This window comes from Lepidochelys kempii, chromosome 15, assembly GCF_965140285.1.
Source record: "Lepidochelys kempii isolate rLepKem1 chromosome 15, rLepKem1.hap1, whole genome shotgun sequence".
Classification (NCBI taxonomy): domain Eukaryota; kingdom Metazoa; phylum Chordata; order Testudines; family Cheloniidae; genus Lepidochelys; species Lepidochelys kempii.
The window spans coordinates 28,440,671-28,459,510 of NC_136394.1; the positions used below are offsets into that span (position 1 = coordinate 28,440,671).

Genomic DNA, 18,840 nt, shown 5'->3' on the forward strand with positions numbered 1-18,840 from the left:
GGAAGCGGCAGTCCGGGTTCCTGGGTGCAGTCTGGGGCCCTGCGGGCGGGTACAGCGACTCTCCGAAGCTACCGCCCTGCAAAACAACGGGACAACTGCTTGTGAGAGAGGATTGCAGACCCCTCCCTGCATTCAGGCAAGTGCTTAACTTGTAACGAAAGAGGCGGGGCTGGGGCTATGAACGGCCAAGCCCAGAGGGGCTGGGACTCAGCCCTGGCACAAGTTAAGCCCCGATTCAGGCCGGAGAGGGGGCGAGGCGATTATTCATCGTGTCCTCCTGCTGGGGCTGAAGCTGTTCGTGTGTCTGGAGCCAAGGGGGTGAGTGGGAGGGAAACACCCTCCGCTGTTCTGATCGTCAGCTCCCCTGGTCACCTCCCCTCCCCTCCCCTCCCCTGCTGCCTGGGCGGCCCTGAGCCCCCACCCCCCTGTCCCCAGCACCTCCTTGGGGGAGCGAGGCAAGGCAGTGACACGTCCCAAGAGCCCAGCAGCCTGGCTCAGGGTGTGTGTGTGTGTGGGGGGGGGACACAAGACTCCCTGCCCCCCCCCCCACCTCGCCTGGCCCTGGGCGTGACTTCCCAGCTGGAATCGGTCTGGGGCCAGTTTTGACCCCCCGCCGGTGGCAGCTGGCAAAGCCCTTCCCCGGGCTGGGAGAGGCGCCCCCGGCTCGCTGGAGCTCTGCAGCAGGGCTGCCGGGCGGAGCAAGGGGCGGGGGGTCCCCGATCCGCCTCCTGCGCTCAGCCCCGGCCTGCTGCGCGCACCAGGGTCCCGGGGTGGGGTGTGGGCTGGAGCCGCCTGCGCCCTGCGCGCACCGGGCAGCGCTGCTCTGTCTGCGGGGCGAAGCGGCACGAACTCCGCGGAGCCTCCCGGCCGGCGCCGCCCTGGTAAACGGGCCCGCCTGCGGGGAGCCGGACCAGCTCGGCGGCAGACCCGGCTCGCTTGCCGGGGCTGGAGAGCGAGTGGGCTGGCGCGGAGCGGGGTTTGTCCCCCCGCGGGAGGGTGGGGACGGCGGGTGCGGTGCGTTCCCCGCTGGGGCTGTGCGGGGAGACGCTCGGGAATTGGGGGGTGCCGCCCGCCCGCCCGCTGGCCAAACTTGTCTAGGAGCGTTTGAATGGTGCCTTTGTTCTTGCGTCCCTGCAGCAGCCGCTGCGCGCTGAGCTGGGCTCCCCCCTGGGAAAGGGGGTGCGGGGGGATCCCCGTCTGAACGCCTGTAACGTCTGCTAGCCCCCCTGTAAATTAGCCCTGGCATTTCAGACGGGTCCCAGCTCCCGCGTCTGCCGCGGGGTGGGCGCGCTGGATTGACTGGCGCCTGGAGCGGGTTCGAGTCAGCATCTGGGAAGGTCCCGCATTCTGGGTCCTTTACGCACCAGATGCCCGGGTCTTAAAACTGCTCGCGGAGAGGAGGATGCTGATTGCGCCGGACAGAAAATGAACCTTGCAGCCCATCAGTAATTCATGGGTTAATCTCGCTCCAGTGAACCGGGGGAAATCAGATGTGCATTTGTTCCAGATCAACCTTTGAGGCTTCATTATTGTTTTCGCTATTCTAATTCATAAAACGAGACCTCACCCTCTCTAATTGAAGTGAGTGGGGCGGGGGGAGAGGGGAAGAATGGATGCAAATAACTCTAGTGGCTAAAATATTAAACACATGTAAAAATCTGGGTTGAAGGGTAAGGAAGAGAGCGAGTGGTGGATGGGGCTTGTCGCCTGCACCAAAACTCTGGCAAGGTTTAAACTCCAATATTTTGAATATTCCATGCGTGAGACAGGTATGAACAAGAGTCTTTCGCTTCGGAGACTAAAGATCTGAGATCGGGGGAAGTGCTAAGGGTGGGGCATTAGCCCTTGGAAATGGATCTATGAAAAATGTGTGCAGTCTAAGGAAACAGGTGGATTTTAAAATTCAGCAGAGCAGGGGGTCATCCTGCCTGGATTTCAGTAGCAATTGTCTGTCCATTTTCCTTGTAGATTCTCTAGTGTCTCTGCCGCTGGCTGGCTGGCTTGTCTTTCTCGAGGGGCAGAAGATTGTTGCCATGGTGAGAATGTTGCAGAGTTCATGGTCCTAAGGGTGGTGAGTTTGGGGGGCTTAATGAAATAGCATAAAGAAAAAGAATTCTTATGTAACCGTTGAAAGCAGCTGACAGCATGTTTTCATTGCACCTCCTGATTCTCTGTATTGCGGGGGAGCACCTAGCAAATAGAGGGATGTAGTGAAAGTTTGAGAATGGATGTGATGTAAACTGGTCAGCAGCCTAAGAGCTAGGCTACTTCTGCTCTAGGAGTATTTCCAGGGAGGTAAAATGCTGCAGATGTGGCTAACGTAACCATTTTGTTTTACTGGTGTTTTTTTTATCAAAACCTTTGTTTTTGTTTAAAAAAAAGAAAAGAAAAGAGAAACCCCCCACCCAACCCCAGATTTTAACAAACTGGTTTCACAAAGCATGAGATTTTACAAAAGAACAGGACTTGTATGTGAAATTAGCATCTCCAATTGTGCATGAGTTGTAGAGTATTATTCTAGTTTAATGTAGACAGAGGGAATGAACTATTTCCTGTCTCAAAGAAATGCTGATCATGGATTTTGTGGTTATACAGGGATCATGGTGATCAATGCAAAATATAGCGAGGGGAAAATTGTCCAACAACTTAGATTTTTTTTTTAAATACGCCAGATATCCTTTACCTTCCTATTTTAGTGCAAACAGCAAATGGTGCGCGAACATTGCACAGAGCGAACAGTAGTTACTGTATCAGAGTTGATCACGGCAAACTCAACCTAACGCTACACCATTTAAAATATGATAACGTTGGTGGCCATGTAGAAACCTCCCCATCCCGGCTGGAACTGAGAGTTCACTAGTCTGATTTGTGTATTGCAGTGGTCCTGGCCTCCTATTCAACCAAGGCTTTTAATGCAGTAGCTCTCAAATTTGTTCAATTGTTCTGCTAGTGTATCTCCTCCACCATGCTCCCTGAGCGTGCAAAAGCTTGCACGGGCATTTTTAAAAAAGACCATCAGGATCATAGTCTCTTAACTCCTGTGGGCAAAATGCAGCAGTAAAGCAAGTGGAATGTGGTAATGCTGCTAAACCTTCTAGCATAACTAGGTAATTTAAAATCAGGCCATGGTTATTTAACTTCTCTGTGCCTTCTTATTTGTCTTGTTCTCCAGCAGGCATGCAGGCAGTATTTAAATCAATAAAATCGAAGGACCAAATAGCTAGGTTTCAGCTATTAACGTTTGTTTGGTCTGCCACTTAACCATCTGAACCAGATGGCTCTACCCGAATGCTTCTATACTTTGAACTTTGTCAGTGTTATGCTGTTCCTGGATACTGAGGTCTATGCACCGAGTAGACTGATTCCCTCCCCCGCCCCCCCCTTGTGAGATTGTGCTTTCAGAGCTAGGAGGAGAATTCTCCACAATGGATATGACAAGGAGAACAGATGAATAATTGGGTTTATTTACTTATAGCCAGAGCTTGTGCTGTAATGTAGCATGGAAATAGATCTTGTTAATGTTTTGATGCTGGGATGGATTGGAGGACACATTGTTCATCCGCTCCTAGGGCTTCATGGTGCTGCTATTCAGCTATGATATAAGGGGCAGTTCATGAGGTTTAGATTCAGTCCTTCCTCAGGGACGGGGATGGAGTAAAACAGAGTAAGGGCTTTAGGCTTGGGCCCGAATTAGGAATTGCTGAAACGATCACTGAATCCCAAGTGCTGCTAAGCCAGCATGGACACGCTCAGTTAATCCTCTAACTGCCCTCATTGTGAGCTCTCTCGCCAGGCTGCTGTTTGCTGCAGGGCTCTGATATCTTCTGGCATCTCTGGAAAAGAGACTCTGTACCAGTAGCAGGCTGTTGGCTCATTCCAGCATCGTCTCGGTCATCTGCAGAAGTAGCACTCAATAGCTCCAGCAATTGGTAACTGAGCATGAGCTCTTCTTTCTCCATGTCACCTGTTCACATCAGCAGTGGCCTACAGCTGTTAACATCTGGTGGCCCTGTGCTGTCCCTGGGATATCCCTGATGGATAGATGTCTGTAACACATCTGGCACCCCAATGGTAGCTTCAGTAGAGAATCTGAGGTCAGAATGGACATGGACACTAAACTCCCCTCTGTCCAGGTCAGGCTATGAGGGGTAGGACTGGGGAAGTTTACACTGATGTTGCCTGGCTTGTGGTTAAATAGGGGACTCTAGGCTGGAATCTGGCACTTTTCAACAGCATGAAATTCACATAAATGAAAAGAAGCAGCCTCATTTGGCACTGGCCCCAATCAATGGAGTAGGACAGTAGGTGGTAATAAATTACCTGAATTAGGCCTCAAAATATCCCTAAGCCCGGAGAACCTAGACTTGGTCTCAGTGATTTTGGCTCCTTTTCCTGAAAAAAAAAAATAAAAAAAAATGGTGCTACGGAGTGATACAGACACCTAACGACTCTTCTTCCTTCCCCCGCTGCCCTAGGTTAGAGTCTTCTGCTGAGCACCCTCCGCTTCCACTGACTCCAGAGAGAGTTGAGGATGCTCAACAAAATGGTGGCCTTGATTTGTCTCTCTGTTACCTGTGAAGTATTTTGTATGTGTGAGTGAGAAAGAAGGGAACTGGTCTGGATATACATAATATCTATGTGTTGTACCTGATTTATATTTCCCAGTAATAATTGCTCTTTTTGTAATGTCTTTGTAAATTCACAGGTATTACAAAAAAGAGACCACCTGAATTGAAAATATTTTTGATTCTTGCTGGCTATGGTACATCATTTGATTCTGGGGAGTTTAAAGATGGAATTTGGTTGGCTGTTGCTAGCCTTGCAGTTGGATATGAGCAAATATTTGGAGCTGTGTGTGTGTGTAAATTTAAATTCCTGCTGATCTTAAGTTTATTAAGCCGTGCAAGATGAAAGAAACTGCACGGGCTGGACGTATTGGTTAGGAATGGAGTCTATGTGGTTGACTGGAAAAATAACTATCATTGATCTGAAGTTTCTTTTGGGGTTTAAAGGAGTGATTTGAGAGGCTGCCTTGGTCAGGGGACAGAAAATGACATGTGACTCTTTCAACGCTTCATCATCACTTTGAATAGGATGCAAGTTAGTAGTGACTAAAAGTTACTATTTGACAACTGTTGATCCTTATGGAATGACCGGAGTGTCTTCAGTCTGTTCCTGGTACACAGGTATCTGTGATGAAAATTACCAGCATAATTGGTGCTAGTAATGAATCACTGCAAGCAGAGAGCTTCATTTTTGAGTAGGCAGGAGTCTAAGCAATTGCATGTCTCTCAAAGTGGTGCTTCCCGGTCCATCTCGAGTCATTCCTTGGCTTTTCAATGAAATTGTGAACAAGGGTCACCACTGGTACTAATTATGGTGTTGGGTTTGTAAGGCTGGGAAAATAACGTGTGATAGGGGGCTTGGAGATTAGCACATCTGACTTCTGCCCTCTGTCTCTCTCTCAGGGGGCAGTAGTGGTGCCTGGTTCCGGACCCTAGGCTGGGAGCGTTTGGGCCTCCCCTGTCGCATCTGGGTCTTTGCCCTTAAGTGGGGCATGGTAGAGGGACCCAGGGCCTCCCTCCCCAGGGGGCCCTGCGGAAGTAAAACTGGCAGATTCCTCTCTGGAGAAAGTCTAAGTGTGCCACCCTGGGTTACTTCCTACCTATGATCATAGTTCAAAGCAGCAGCACCTGCTGGTTCTCAAAGGGGATGATGGTTGGAGAAGGCTCTGCCTAGTGGCCTAACCCACCCTGTGGTCCCCTCTCAGCTCCACCTTCTGTCTGGCTTCCTGGGGAAGAATTCTCTGGAATAGCCTGTTCACCCTCCCCTTGCCTGGCTTCTGAGCTCCTTTTAACCCACCCTTCCAGCTCAGCAGGCCTGGAGGGGTGGGTCTACCAGGGCCCTGTATTGCCTTTTAATCCCGTCAGGCCCAGTGTGGCATTTATTGACCCCATCACAACAAATGTCTTGCTATGTTAAGGAACAGCTCTTTCTCCTCCGTCCAACTTTGTGAACAGGGCTTAGTATTTGGGGATTCTTGAAATGGAATCAAAATGTTTTTGTATGGCCCCCTTTTTGCCCACGTACTGCTCTGTTTATGAATCCTGATCGGGGAAGGGCAGGGCAAAATCTGCGCGAAATTAAACATTTTTGCTTCTGTGTTTTTTGGGTGTTGAAAGAGAAAATGGTGGTCCTGTCCCCACCACACCCCTCTCACCCCACCTAATCCTCTGGCACAAAACCTAAGATTTCCTGGGAAACCAACTCCCGTGGGTGTTAGCTTGGCTGATTTATGTCCCTGACTCTGATGGACTAGTGGGGTGTCTTCTGGCTTCATTCCAGCTGCTGATCTCAGGATAACGATTCTGTTAATACTTCTAGCTGCCTGCAGAAGTGGGTAAACTTTAAACAGATCAGTACCTTGCTGGCCACTGGATCACCATGGGATGATGAACTGAATGTTGCCATCTTTTGGACTTTGTCCTCCATGCACAGTCATTGCACCATCACGCTGATATTTCTAGTCTAGGCAGCAGGATTATATTTCTGGATTGTTTTAATATCTGACCCAGGCCAGCCGCTGACAAAATTGTTACTGGGCCAACAGGGAGCTGGAAACCAGAGAAGGGAAAAGTCAATTCTTGGAGGGCACTTGAGGTTTCTCTCTTCCACCTTGTAATGTGTTCTTTTTCTGTGGTCTTGGCTCTCTCCTCATTTTCCTGGTCACTGGGGCTGAAAGGCAGCTATTGAGATACTGAGACGGTAGTATCTGAGAGCGCCTTTCACTGCAGCCAGATATTGCCAAGAGATCCCTTTTCAAAAGACCCTCCAAATGGCACATGCACCGGGGTACCGTGACCCCTGGTTTGCGGGTGCATTTACCCGATCTGTGTTGACGATCAGATGCACCTACAAATCCTCTGCAGACAGACCTCTCCTAAGGCTCCCTTGAACATTTGTCTCCAAATCTTCTCTCCCTGTACAAATCCAGTGTCAACCTGATTGTGGAGCTTTCATTTTGCTGAATGTAATTTTTTTTTTTAAAATAAAGCCAATTAATTTTCGCAGCTCTAGGCAGGCATCAGGTGCTCTGTGAGTGATTTCCCCCTGCCCCCTCCTTTTGCCATGGTGCCTTCGCTACCCTGCAGGAGCTGGCATCCAGCGATGCGCATTATAGCCGTGCAGTGAACTGCTTCTGAGCTGTGCTTTCGAGCCAGCTTTGAGACAAGTAACTGTAATGCTGCCATCAGGTTTAATAATATGATGCAGGCTTAAATTACATCGTAATATTGTCTTGCTGGAGATCCCAAGGCCTAGCACTCACAGATCAGTCATATGAACCAAGGACTGATTTGTTCCCCCCCACCTGCTCTTAATCAACTGGAGAACATTCACATGACAGCATTCTAATGGTGTTTGGTTTGTGAAGGAGTTACTTGAAAAATGTCACTGCACAGCTTAAATAAAATGTCCTGCTCACCACAGCTTAGCTGCCTTTGTTCTATTTTGTCTAGAGACTGACAGGAAACTGATGGAAAAGAGACATTTTCCGCATGTCGCATGCTATGTAAATGAAGTCGTATGCCAACAAGAGGGCATTAGCTAAACAAAAGAGACGGGGGTATGGAAAGGGGAATTAGCTAAATCTCTCTGGACTTGATTCCGGTCTTACACCGGTGTTCCTTCATTAACTTCAGTGGCGCTGGTCTGGAGTGAATAAGATTTCAGTGGCGTTACTTCTGATTTACACCACTGTAAGTGAGAGCAGAATGGGGGCAGGTCTACATGTCAAACGCTGCATCGGTGCCATGTACTGATGCTGCTGTCGTGCTTAAGTGAAGATGCTCCTATGCGCCGGGAGAGAGCTCTCCCGTCGGCGTAGGTAATTCACCTCCCCTGAGAGGCAGTAACTATGGCAGCGGGAGAAGCCATCCTGTTGACATGGCCTTGTCTACACGGGGTTAAGGTCAGTGTAACTGCGTTGCTTGGGGGGTGAATTTTTCACACCCCGAGCGATGTAGTTATACTGACATACGTCTGTAGTATAGACCTGGCCTAATAGTCTCTCTTGCCTTTCTATAGTCACCTACGCCCATCAGGGGGTACCCATAAAACGAAGTGTACGGGGAGGGTTTTATCCCCCAAAATCTGTTGCCGTAGAGCTGCTCGTTAAATCTCTTTCTGCAGAACTTGGTATGCAAAATGCAGGAAGATAAATCCTGGAGAGGTCGCAAGGAGAGGACCGTATACCAGTATCCACCAAGGCTTATTTTGCAGGAGGAATACTCCTTAGCACTGTGATCCCTATTGGGTCCCTCTGGATCTGAATAGGAACAAAGAGAAAACAGGAGGGCAGAAAACAGGTGGCGAAGATCTGAGTGTGCCTGAGGGATATTTATGTGAGACGGGCTTATTTTGTTTAAAGCGGTACCTTTGCACAAGTGCTTTGGGAGCCGTGTTACACCCTTGCGGTCGCACAGTTAGAGATGGGCTGGGCAGCGTTCCAGCGATTTTTCAGCAAGAGTAGCCATGAAATTAGTCCTCCTGTTGTTTAACTGAATGGCTGTCACATTTGCTGTCCTTCAAGCTCAGAGAATTGATCCAGTGGTGGCTGCATTGTAGGCTTGTAACCCTTTCGTACTCCGGGTGCTCGAGTTCAGGAGCCTGTAGAAATGGCTGGGTTTTTGTAGCCTGCAGGGATTCTAATGCTGGTGATTACTCATGATCCTTTGCACTTCTGCAGGGCCTGTTTCCTGTGGATCACAATCAAGTGCCCGCAGCCCACCCCCACGGGATAGGTAAGTATGGTAGCGTCCCCATTTTACTGGCAAGCAAACCAGAGGTACAGAGAGTCTTTAAATCATGATTTGAGGACTTCAGTAGCTCAGACATAGGTGAGAGGTTTATTGCAGGAGTGGGTGGGTGAGATTCGGTGGCCTGCATTGTGCAGGAGGTCAGGCTAGATGATCATAATGGTCCCTTCTGACCTTAATGTCTATGAGAGAATAAGGACAAAATCTTCCTGAGTGGCCCCTGATTGAGGATCCTTCACTTTCTGGGGGCCCATCTTGAGACACGGGGGGGTAGGGGGAAAATTTTCAGAAGTGCCGAGCACCTCCAGCTGAAGTCAACGGGAGCTGCTGGTGCTCAGCACCTCTGCAGATTGGGCTCCATCTGTCTCAAATTGGGCACCTGAAATCAGGGGCCACTTGGGAAAGTTTTAGCCTAAATGACTTCCTTGCTGCCAGAGAGAAGGGGGAGGGGTGAGGTAATATCTTTATTGGACCAACGTCTGTTGGTGAGAGAGAGGAGCTCTCCTTCCGGTCTGGGAAGGGTGCTGAGAGCGTCACAGCTAAGTACGAGAGCAAATAGATAGTTCAGCATAAGTAGTTAATGGTACTTCTAGGGGACCATTCAAGGTGAAGTGGTCCATTAAAACCCTTACAGCCCTAGGACAGAAAGGGGGGTTAGTGGGTTACAGATTGTCGTAATAAGCCATAAATCCAGTGTCTCTGTTCAGTTCATGATTTTCAATATCTAGCAGAGTAATGAATTTAAGCTCCTAGGCTCGTCTTTAGAAAGTGGTGTTCAGGTTTCCTTTGGAGGATGAGGACTGATAAGTCAGATGTAGAATGGTCGCTTTGTGGAAAGTGTTCACCCACCAGTGATGTGGTATTCTTGTCTCTTATCATTTTCCTGTGTGAGTTCATTTGAGAGTGCGGTGATTGTCTGGTTTCACCTCCCTAGTGCACTGGATGAGGGACACCACAGTATGTGATAGGCACGTGTAGGACCCATGGATCTTGAAAAGTGTGTTGTGGGGGGTGTTGATCATTGGAGCTATGGCTGCAGGTTTTGCATCTGTTGTTCTGGCAAGGCCTGGTGCTGCTTTGAGTTGGTGTGTCCTGGTCTGTGGGGAACTTGCTTCCGCTGATGAGCCTGGAGAGGTTGGGGGGTTGTGTGAAGGCCAGAAGTGTGTGTGTGTGGGGGGTCAGGCAAGATTTCTTTCTCAATGGGGTCCCCATCGAATATGGGCTGTAGTTGTTTGATGGTGCCTCATATGGATTCCAGTGTGAGGTGGTAGGTGACAACCAAGGATTTGCGGATCCCTGCCTGCCCTAAGCCCATGCTGCTCCCACAAGCGGCCGCCATATCCGGCAGTAGCCCCTGGGGGGAGGGGGCGGGTGACTCCACATGCTGCCCCCGTCCGCAGGCACCCCACCCTCCCCCGCAGCTCCCATTGGCCAGGAATGGGAGCCGCGGCCAATGGGAGCTACGGGAACTGCTGCCAGACATGTCAGCCGCTTCCGGGAGCGGCACGGGGCTAGGACAGGCAGGGAGCCTGCCTTAGCCCCACTGCGCCACCGGACTGTTAGTGGCCGAACTCCCAGGTTGGCTGCAGGAGGGTTGGCAACCCTATCGCGGTTGACTGGTCGGTGACCACTGGACTAGATGATCACGATGGTCCCTTCTGGCCATAAAGTCTGAGTCTATAAATCTTTTTTCCTCCCTTCCTCCCCCCCCTGCTGTCTGCCAGTGGCTGCCGAAAAGGACAGAGTCCTCTGCTCAAGTGGCTCTGGGAAATGACCCCGAGACACTGCCATCTGCTGAGAATTAACCAGTGAGGCTATTTGGTGCTGTCCCTGCAAACAAGCTTTGGCTTTAACTGTGAATTTCTCCAGTGCTGTAAAGAAAAAGTGCCCGCAATAGACTGTTTGAGCCCAATCCTCATGTAAATTGGTGTGGCTCGGCTGAATTGGGTTTGACCTGGCTACCTCAATTTAATTCAGATAGTGGAACATGTCTGGCTCTTTTTAAAGAACAGCAACAACAACAAAACCCTTCACCATGGCTATTTCCAGTGGTGTGATCCAAAATCAACTTATCCCGGTATGCCCAAACTTTCTAAAATCATTTCTCGCTGAGCAGAGACCAAGCATGATCACTTGCTGTCCTAAAGGGGTTTTTAATTTGAGAAAGTTATAATAGGAAGGAGTTGGAATCAAGTGGTTTTCATAGTCCTAACCACAGGGTAACTGCTGTGATGCTAAAATACACCAGCCTTAATACTTTTGGGTCTGTTCCTCAGCTTGTAGCTAACTAATTCTTACCACTTAGCTCCTGGGAGGAAAGGTAATTGATAGTGGGGATGAGTGGGGCCACACAAAACTTGTTCAAGTTTGTAAACCACTTGCTCTGTAATGTAAGCCTCCCCCGCATGAACAAATCATTTAAATGCCCTTCTAGTTAGAGAGAAGCTTGTTCTATATATTAGGGCTTCAATTCTCCATCTCATTGCTCTACTCAAGAAATCTAGGCTAATAGATGTTCTATGTATCAATAGATCTCCTCTATTTGGTACATAGATCAATTCATATACACAACTACAGTGTAGGAGATCGTGTATATACCACAGGGAAACCACTTTTAACAGCCTAATTTTTGGAGGGGAGCAGTTAGGTCATTGAAATATATACAGATAAGGATAACGTGTTTTATTTACACACTTACCCCAGTCCTGGAATAGAGAAGGTCAAACAGCAGGCAGAGCAATCTCTTCTTTCAGGGATCTCAGCCCAAAACAATGCCCAGTTCTCTGGGAGCAACTCTGCCTCAAGAATTGACTCTAATCAGAGGCCAAAGCAGAGACCAAACTATCTTGCTATTTGCATAGCTCGCTAACCTGATCCTCTGCATTATAAAATGAAGAACACCACACCGCATATCTCCCCAAGATTGAACATTTGCTCCAACCTGAAGAAAAAGATCTTGGAAGACTACGTGTAACAGCACCACCTGGTGACACCTCTCAGAACAATATGTTGGCCCATCTCTGAAAATCTGAGCGGGGTCAAAACCAGATTCTGTTACCTAAATACCCTCTAACTTGGGTGCTTTTAGGTAATATGGAACTTGGATCCAAATCACTTCTGGCCCTTTTTGTGCATGGATTTTTCCATGTAATATCGCAGGGGAAGTGTGCTATGTTGCTAGCCCTATCTGCTCAATCAGATTACCTTTGTGCTGAGCCTTTTGTACAGAGCGATCCTGCAACCCTGACTGTCTCTCGGCGGTGGATGTGGTGTCATTAGTCCCTGCGCTATGGGCTTTGGTGAGCACACTTTTAGCTGGGAAGTGCAGGCTTGATAGTGAAGTCACGCAGTTGAATTCAAGTAGGATGCTCTGTTGGTAGGATTAAACCTGTTAAATACACTTGTAGATGGACTTGTGAGACAATGGCATATTTCAATGCTAATGGAGACCATATCTTCAGAAATGGATTAGAAAACCCTTGGATCAGATGCCTGGTAATTGTGTGTGTGAGCATGAGTGGAATGGAAGTAACTATCCCCATCACACGGCAGGATACCTGGATAGCAAAGCTATGGAGAAGAATCACTTTGAGAGCTGCTTCTGCTCTTTATTCAGGTTTCAGAGTGGTAGCCGTGTTTGTCTGTATCAGCAAAAAAACCGAGGAGTCCTTGTGGCACCTTAGAGATGAACACATTTATTTGGGCATAAGCTTTCGTGGGCTTTTCAGAGTGCTTGTAAAGGCCTGGCAAAAAAATAAGGGCAAAGCTGTGGGTGAGTGTGGGAGTTTTTGGAAGGAACGAACTTCATAATAGTGTATTTGGTTACCTGGCTGACACCCCAAAAGTGTGCAAAACTGGCAATGGGGATGAATTTGCACCATCCTCCCTGCAGAGAACTCCACTAGAGGATCTATCAAACAATTCTGCGGAGCCTTCCTTTGCCCTCTCAAAGTCCGTTACGCTGCTGAGAGATCTAAATGAATGTGTTCTCCCAGGCTGAGAGGACCGCAAACGTGGGTTGGTTTAAAAATCATCAGCTCGATACAGGAGGGTATTTGGATCTGTTTGAGTTTGAAAACTCTTCTTTGGGGATGACAGAAACCTTCAGCCCAGAACCCGCGTTGCAGTTTGGTTTGTTTGTTTGCCAGACAGTTATTAACACAAGAAAATCTGCTGCAGATGTGACGTTATCAGTGTGTTTTGCTGAATGCACGGGCTTTCGAGCCTGCTCTCTTTAACCAGATTAATGGCATTAGGCTTTCAATGTAAAAACTCTCTCATCGTTGGCACTGGCAGGTGGTGTAGGAGCAGCAGGCTTGTTCAATGTTTAAGAAAGCTGCATTGCAGAGCTGAGAAGCCTGGGGAGATAGGCTGCCTGGGTCAGTATCGTGGCTGTTGGATCTCTGCAGACAGCGTGAGGTGTGAAATGGAGGGCTCAGCGCTTGGCTGTTGAACTGATGATCTTTCAAATACTGACGCTTCTTCTTTTTTACCACGGACACGAGAGATGTGGGACTGTTCCGTTCAGTGGCTTCTCTGTACAGGCATTGTTAAAGTGTGGGTGAGGCAATGCAGTTTGAGTTTGATGCTAAGCTTCTCGTGCACACAGTTGCTCGCTCTGCAGGCTCGTTCTTCTGCATCTGTTTAGTTATTCCTACTCAGAGGGGCTGGGACTGCGTTTGTGCTGGTTCATCCCTCCCAAATATCAGGGGCTAATTAATACAATGCCCCAACCTGATACCTGGGAGGAAGAGGCGAGGGTTGAAGAACAGGAGCTGGAGAATGATTCAGTGATTATTTTTTTTCCTGGTGCTGGCACAAGTATTGTTTCAGCTGTGTTCTGGGCTCCCATCCTGCACAGACTGAGCAGAAATTGAGTTTATTATTTATGTATTACTGTTCTTATTAAGTGCTGACAGGAACTGTGTTAGACCCCTACCCGATCTGAAGAACTGACAGTGTAAAAGTCACACCCAGAGAACTGGGAACCCCCCCGAAGAGCGGGCCTTTTTCTTTGTTGTAATGAATAAACCAAGGGTTAGATCCTCAGCTGGTGTAAATGGGCCTCGCTCCACTGATTTGCCCCGGCTGGAGATCTGGTGCTGAATCCCTCGGTGAGGCTGAATGAACAAAAAGGGAAAAGCTGTTTAACATTTATCTGTGGCCTTTCTCCCCATCCCCTTTGAATTCTCTTCCTCGCCACCGGCTGTCAAGGTGCTGGAGTGTGGCGTGGCATGCAGCGTGGCACCCATCGCTGTGCTGTGCACAGGTGACCGGCAAATGCAGGTGTTCCAGCGTGTAGTTGCTAGCGGCCAGCCCTCTGTGTCTGGGAGGGATCAGTGTGGGGGTTATCACGACAGTTTGAACCCGAGTAGACGCCTCGCAATGGATCAGCGCCGTCCCCCTCGCTGCCTCCCTAGTTAGCTGTGTCCTCAGGGATATACGTTAGAGGAGCAGATGTGGAGTCTGGGAAGTTTTCCAGATGATCACTGGGTGGGTGGGGTGGGGGGTGCACTGAGCTGAAGTCTCCTGTCTGGAATGCTGTTGCTAGCAGCACTGAAGCTGTGCTGGGCACGGGTGCGGATGGGATGGGGCTGGTGCTTTTTTGCCCTGCTTGACTTCCCGGCACAATACAACCTAATTCTGCAGAGGGGCATAGCCCCAGGGGGCTGGTCACAGAGAGGAGCCGCTGGCTGATGGCAAGACTGGAGTATGGAAAATGTGCAGGGTCTCCTCAGGGCACTCCCTGAGCTGCAGGGACCTCTCCCACAGAATGGAAGGCAGGGCCTTGGTGGCCAAATAGCTGGGAGTAGTCAGGGAGAAGCGGGTAACTAGTACCCAGGCTAGTACCAGGGGGTTGACATCCCCAGGTTGCCAGCCAGCGGCAGCTGTAACCAGCTTACGCTCCACTTCCCATGACCCACTGTGAACAAAGACCATGGGAAGTTCTGCCTCATGGGTTTGACAGACAGCAGCCCCCTGGCTCATGACTGGATTCCTGTCCTATATAAAGCCAAGGGACATTGCAGGAAGCGTCTAGGCAACGTGGATCTTCTGTAGCTGCCGTGACTGCTCCTTGCCGTGGAATTCCTGGCTTCACCTTGGCTTGATTTGGACTTTGCCTCCCGACTCGGATTCTGATCCTTGGTATCGACCCTGGCCTGGGCCTGACTATGAACTCCTTGGCTACTCCTAGCCTCGGGTTTGCTCTGCCTTGGCCCTGACTGCCCTTGCTGGGGTCCTGATGGTAGCAGACACTCCCCTCTTGACCCTGTGCGTATTCATGCAGGTGTTAATGCTGCTGGGCTCCCATGTTGATCCCCTTTTGTGGCTTGTACCACAGCAGAGCTTCTGAGGGTGCCATGCTGCCAGGGACAAGCGGGGGGCTCCAGTCATTGTGGAACGAAGTGTAGAGAGAGGTTCTGGGAACCCACCAAATTGGGGAGCAGAGATTCCTGAGGCTTCCCAGTGTTAGAGGCTTAGGTTGCAAAGCACGGCTGCAATCCCTCTTCATTCCTCCCCCTGCCATCCTGCCCCCAAAACCTCTTCCTAAGGAGGGAAAGATTAGGAGGAATCTCTGTTTCCCAGGTCCTATGCGGCTGCCCCAGCTCCCTTTTCTAGTCATTCTGTGTCCAGTGGTAATTAGTAGACCATCAGAAGGTGGAACATGCAGTCATATGGTCAGTAATCAAGGGAATAAATCTGAAGAGCCCTAGAGATGGGAGAGAGGATATGTTTGCAGGTGAGATTGGGGAAGAACTGTAGGATCGGTGAGGATGAATGATGCAGAGGAAAAGACTCTTGTACAAAGAGAGGCATGAGATGTGGCAGGTGGCACCAGCAGACAGGAGGTGGCCGTGGGAAAGGGAAGTCGGGGGAGCGGCCGGAGTGAGTCTAGTGCACTAAGAGATTTTTCTTGTGAATTTTCAAGCCTGGGAATCTCTCTGTCTTTCATGTAGAAACCCTTCAGGGTTATTTTCAGTAGCCCGGACCCACTCTGGATTGAAGAGAAAAGGCACAAACCAATCACCCTGCCTTCTGAGGTGGTGAGGGTTCGCTGCTCCTCATGGTATAATTATGGCTGACGGTTGCTGTCGCTAGTGCCCCCTCTCGCTCTCCACTGGTGTGAAGTGGTGAGTCTCCATTGCCCAGCTGTCTGGAGCGGTATCTGGTCTGGACACAACAACCACCTGGTGCTCTGGGGTGGAATTCTGCTTTGTTGTTCTGGTGGAATGCCAGAAGTCAATGAGGACACGAGTCCATGGGGCTGCACTGGTATCATGGAAGGCAGAATTTGAGTACGTTATGGACGTCCAGTGCTGCTTCTGGCTCTGAAATCAGGGCCTCCTACCGCACTGCATTGCCAATACACATCTTCCCTTTGAGCCACACCAAGGGAGTGCAAGACTCTCCTCTTGGCTTCGGAAGGCATTGACCGGTCACAACTCTCAGCAGGAAACATCCAAACAGTGGTGAGATTCCCCCCTCTCCCTCCTTTGACCGTAAACGTTTCTTGGTCCGAGCTACCAGTCTGGAATGTGACAGAACTACAATCTCTCGTCTGACCCAGGGGTCTGCTTGGTAGTGGGGATGTGAATGTTGGACCCCCTCAAATTCAGACCACATCTCTTTCTTCTGCCTGTGACTTTATATGGCTTTGATACAGGTGAGTTTGGGGCTAGAATTCAGGGCAGTTGCTGACCCCTGTTGCCTTGATGATGTGATCTCTGGATAGGAAAGATGCCAGTTAAGTCAGGGATCTCTTGAGAGGGACTGTATAGAAATGTAAGTTCTGTATCCTGTCTGCTGGGAGTGAGTAACAAACTTTGTACTTGGACATGTGCTGCAGAAAACCAGGGCCAGTTGGCAGAGAGTCCCCATGCTAGATGACCCACTTTTGACTGCACATGGTTTGCGTGTTTGTTCTACTGGTGAAGAGACAAATATGCTTGTGCAGGGGAGCATCTGTGCTTCCTGAATTGATTTTGCCCAGTTTTAAATATGAGGCCAAAAAAAAAAAGAAGCTCTGATTATCTTCAGACTGAGACTCTGAAGCAGTTGGCTCATCATATGGAGTCAGCAAAACATTTAGAAAAGTCCCAAATACAGAGATAAGCAGCTAATGTGTTTGTGTGAATTTTCCTTTATGCACTCAAGTTGTAATCCTACTGTAGTTTTTGTGCGTATGGTATTAGTTCCTGGTAATGGATCCCACTGTATTTAACATTAAGAGCTTAGCAGCAGCATTATAAACATCTAGGATTTCAGGCTAGAGAACAGGTATTATACTATGCTGGGGTAAAGTTGGAGCAATTCATAGAGGACTTTCTTTTAATTCATGCATTAGCAGATTCGTGGGCTCCATCATACAGAATGGATTTGGTCTTGCGGCTATCCCACAAGGCCAGGAGTCAAGACCTCAACTCTATTTCCAGCTCTTCCCTGAACTTACTGTGTGACTTTGGGCAAGCCACGTGTGTCTCAGATTGCCCATCTGTAAAATGGCTGCAATACTATTTCGGGTAGTCACTGTGAGAAAGTCATCGCTTGCCAAGTAATCATGTGGCTGTGTCTCGTTATTTCCTATTCTTAGTACAGGACAAATGTGTGAGATCTCAAATACCACTGTGTGGGTGACGAGCTCTTTTGAATGGTGACCATTTTGCCAGTGTCACAGGGCTGGTATCGGACGACATGCATTAAGGTTTGCAAAGTGCTTTGAGATCCTTTGGCTAAGTAGGGCTGTATTTGCACAAAGTGTGATACTGAAAGAATATGTAATAAAGTAGCAAGCTCCAGCAAAAATTGCTAGAATGAGACAGTTATTGAAATTGGCTCCCTACTACAGAAACTTAAACTTGAGTAATTAAGCAGCTTTGGCTGGGCAACTCTCTTCCAACAACCGAACATCAATCCCCAGCCTCTGTTTCCGAGGGCAGAACTAAAGGCGTTCTTATGGGTGGAAAGAGGAGAATTTTAAGTCAGTTCTTGTCCAACTCTGATTTATTATCTGATCTGACTTCAGATAGTCTGGGCTTAGTTATTCCAGTGAATTTTGTCACCTCTTAGGATCCCAAAGCAAATACATTTTCTCTTTTATGCAGGCTAGCCATGAATTGGATTGAATCTTGCAAGTAAAAAGAAATCGTTGAAAAGCTTGTTTCAATGAGATCAAAATTCCTCTTTTTGCTTGAGCTGGAAGATCCAAGAGCAGAAATCTAGGCTGGGCAGTGTGGTCTAGTAGTTAGAGCACTGGACTGGGACTCCGGAGATTTGGGTTCTTCTGTTCCTAGCTTTGCCACTGGTCTGCTGGGTGACCATGGGCAAGTCATGTTCCTGGACTTTGCCTCCATTTCCCCATCTCTAAAATCAAAGATTATCTGTTATTTAGGTATGGTAACCAGGATCCAGCTATGTAATTTGTATAAGCAAAATGACATTAGCTGCCACAAATGTAATCTTAACGCTGTAGGACTTGGTTCATTTAAAGTCTTTGCTGCCATGCTGTGCAAAGCCCTGGCAGCCCTTAATGGGGTTGATCTTAAAGCTACACGAACACTTCAAATTTCCAGTCAGAAAGGTTAAAGTTCAGTCAAACTCCATTTTCCCCATTGTCAAACCTTGCTGCGGAGGGTTGGATGGAACTAGTTTACGAAGGCTCACTGGGACTGGGACGAGTGGCCATGTTGTAAACTATCATGTGACTTGTCCCATATGATATTTTCAAGGTAAGCCAGATTGATTTGAGGTGAGAGTCATCCTTGGGTGTGTGGCTCAAATTGGGTGAGACGTTCACTGAGCATAGTACAGAGATGTGTGTCTGAGACCTTTTTTTTTTTTTTCCATACCTCTTTGCATTTCTCCACGGTCTCACCCAAGGATCTCAGAACACATTACAAACGCTAATGAACTAAGCCTCACAATTCCCTATGAACTTGGCAAGTGTTATTCCCACATCACTAGTCTTGAAAGAGGGACAGAGAAGCCAAAGCAACCGGGTCAAGATATTACTGGCACAGCAGCT

The 18,840-nt window shown here is 48.8% G+C and overlaps 1 protein-coding gene across 15 annotated transcripts in view; it reads left to right on the forward strand.

The window, feature by feature from the left end:
• The first annotated feature begins 179 nt into the window (after positions 1-179).
• The window catches only part of RPH3A (rabphilin 3A), a 109,619-nt gene continuing 90,958 nt past the window's right edge, over positions 180-18,840 (forward strand). For 2 of the 15 annotated variants that reach the window (XM_073312409.2, XM_073312410.2), the window contains exons 1-2: positions 1,646-1,769; positions 8,747-8,801. In XM_073312409.2, the coding sequence (XP_073168510.1) occupies positions 1,694-1,769; positions 8,747-8,801 (131 nt within the window). In that variant the 5' untranslated portion in view covers positions 1,646-1,693. Of the gene's footprint in view, positions 319-783; positions 882-955; positions 1,582-1,645; positions 1,770-1,968; positions 2,037-8,746; positions 8,802-18,840 lie in introns of those variants that run through there. The other 13 variants (XM_073312412.2, XM_073312413.2, XM_073312415.2 and 10 more) reach the window with 12 other exon arrangements.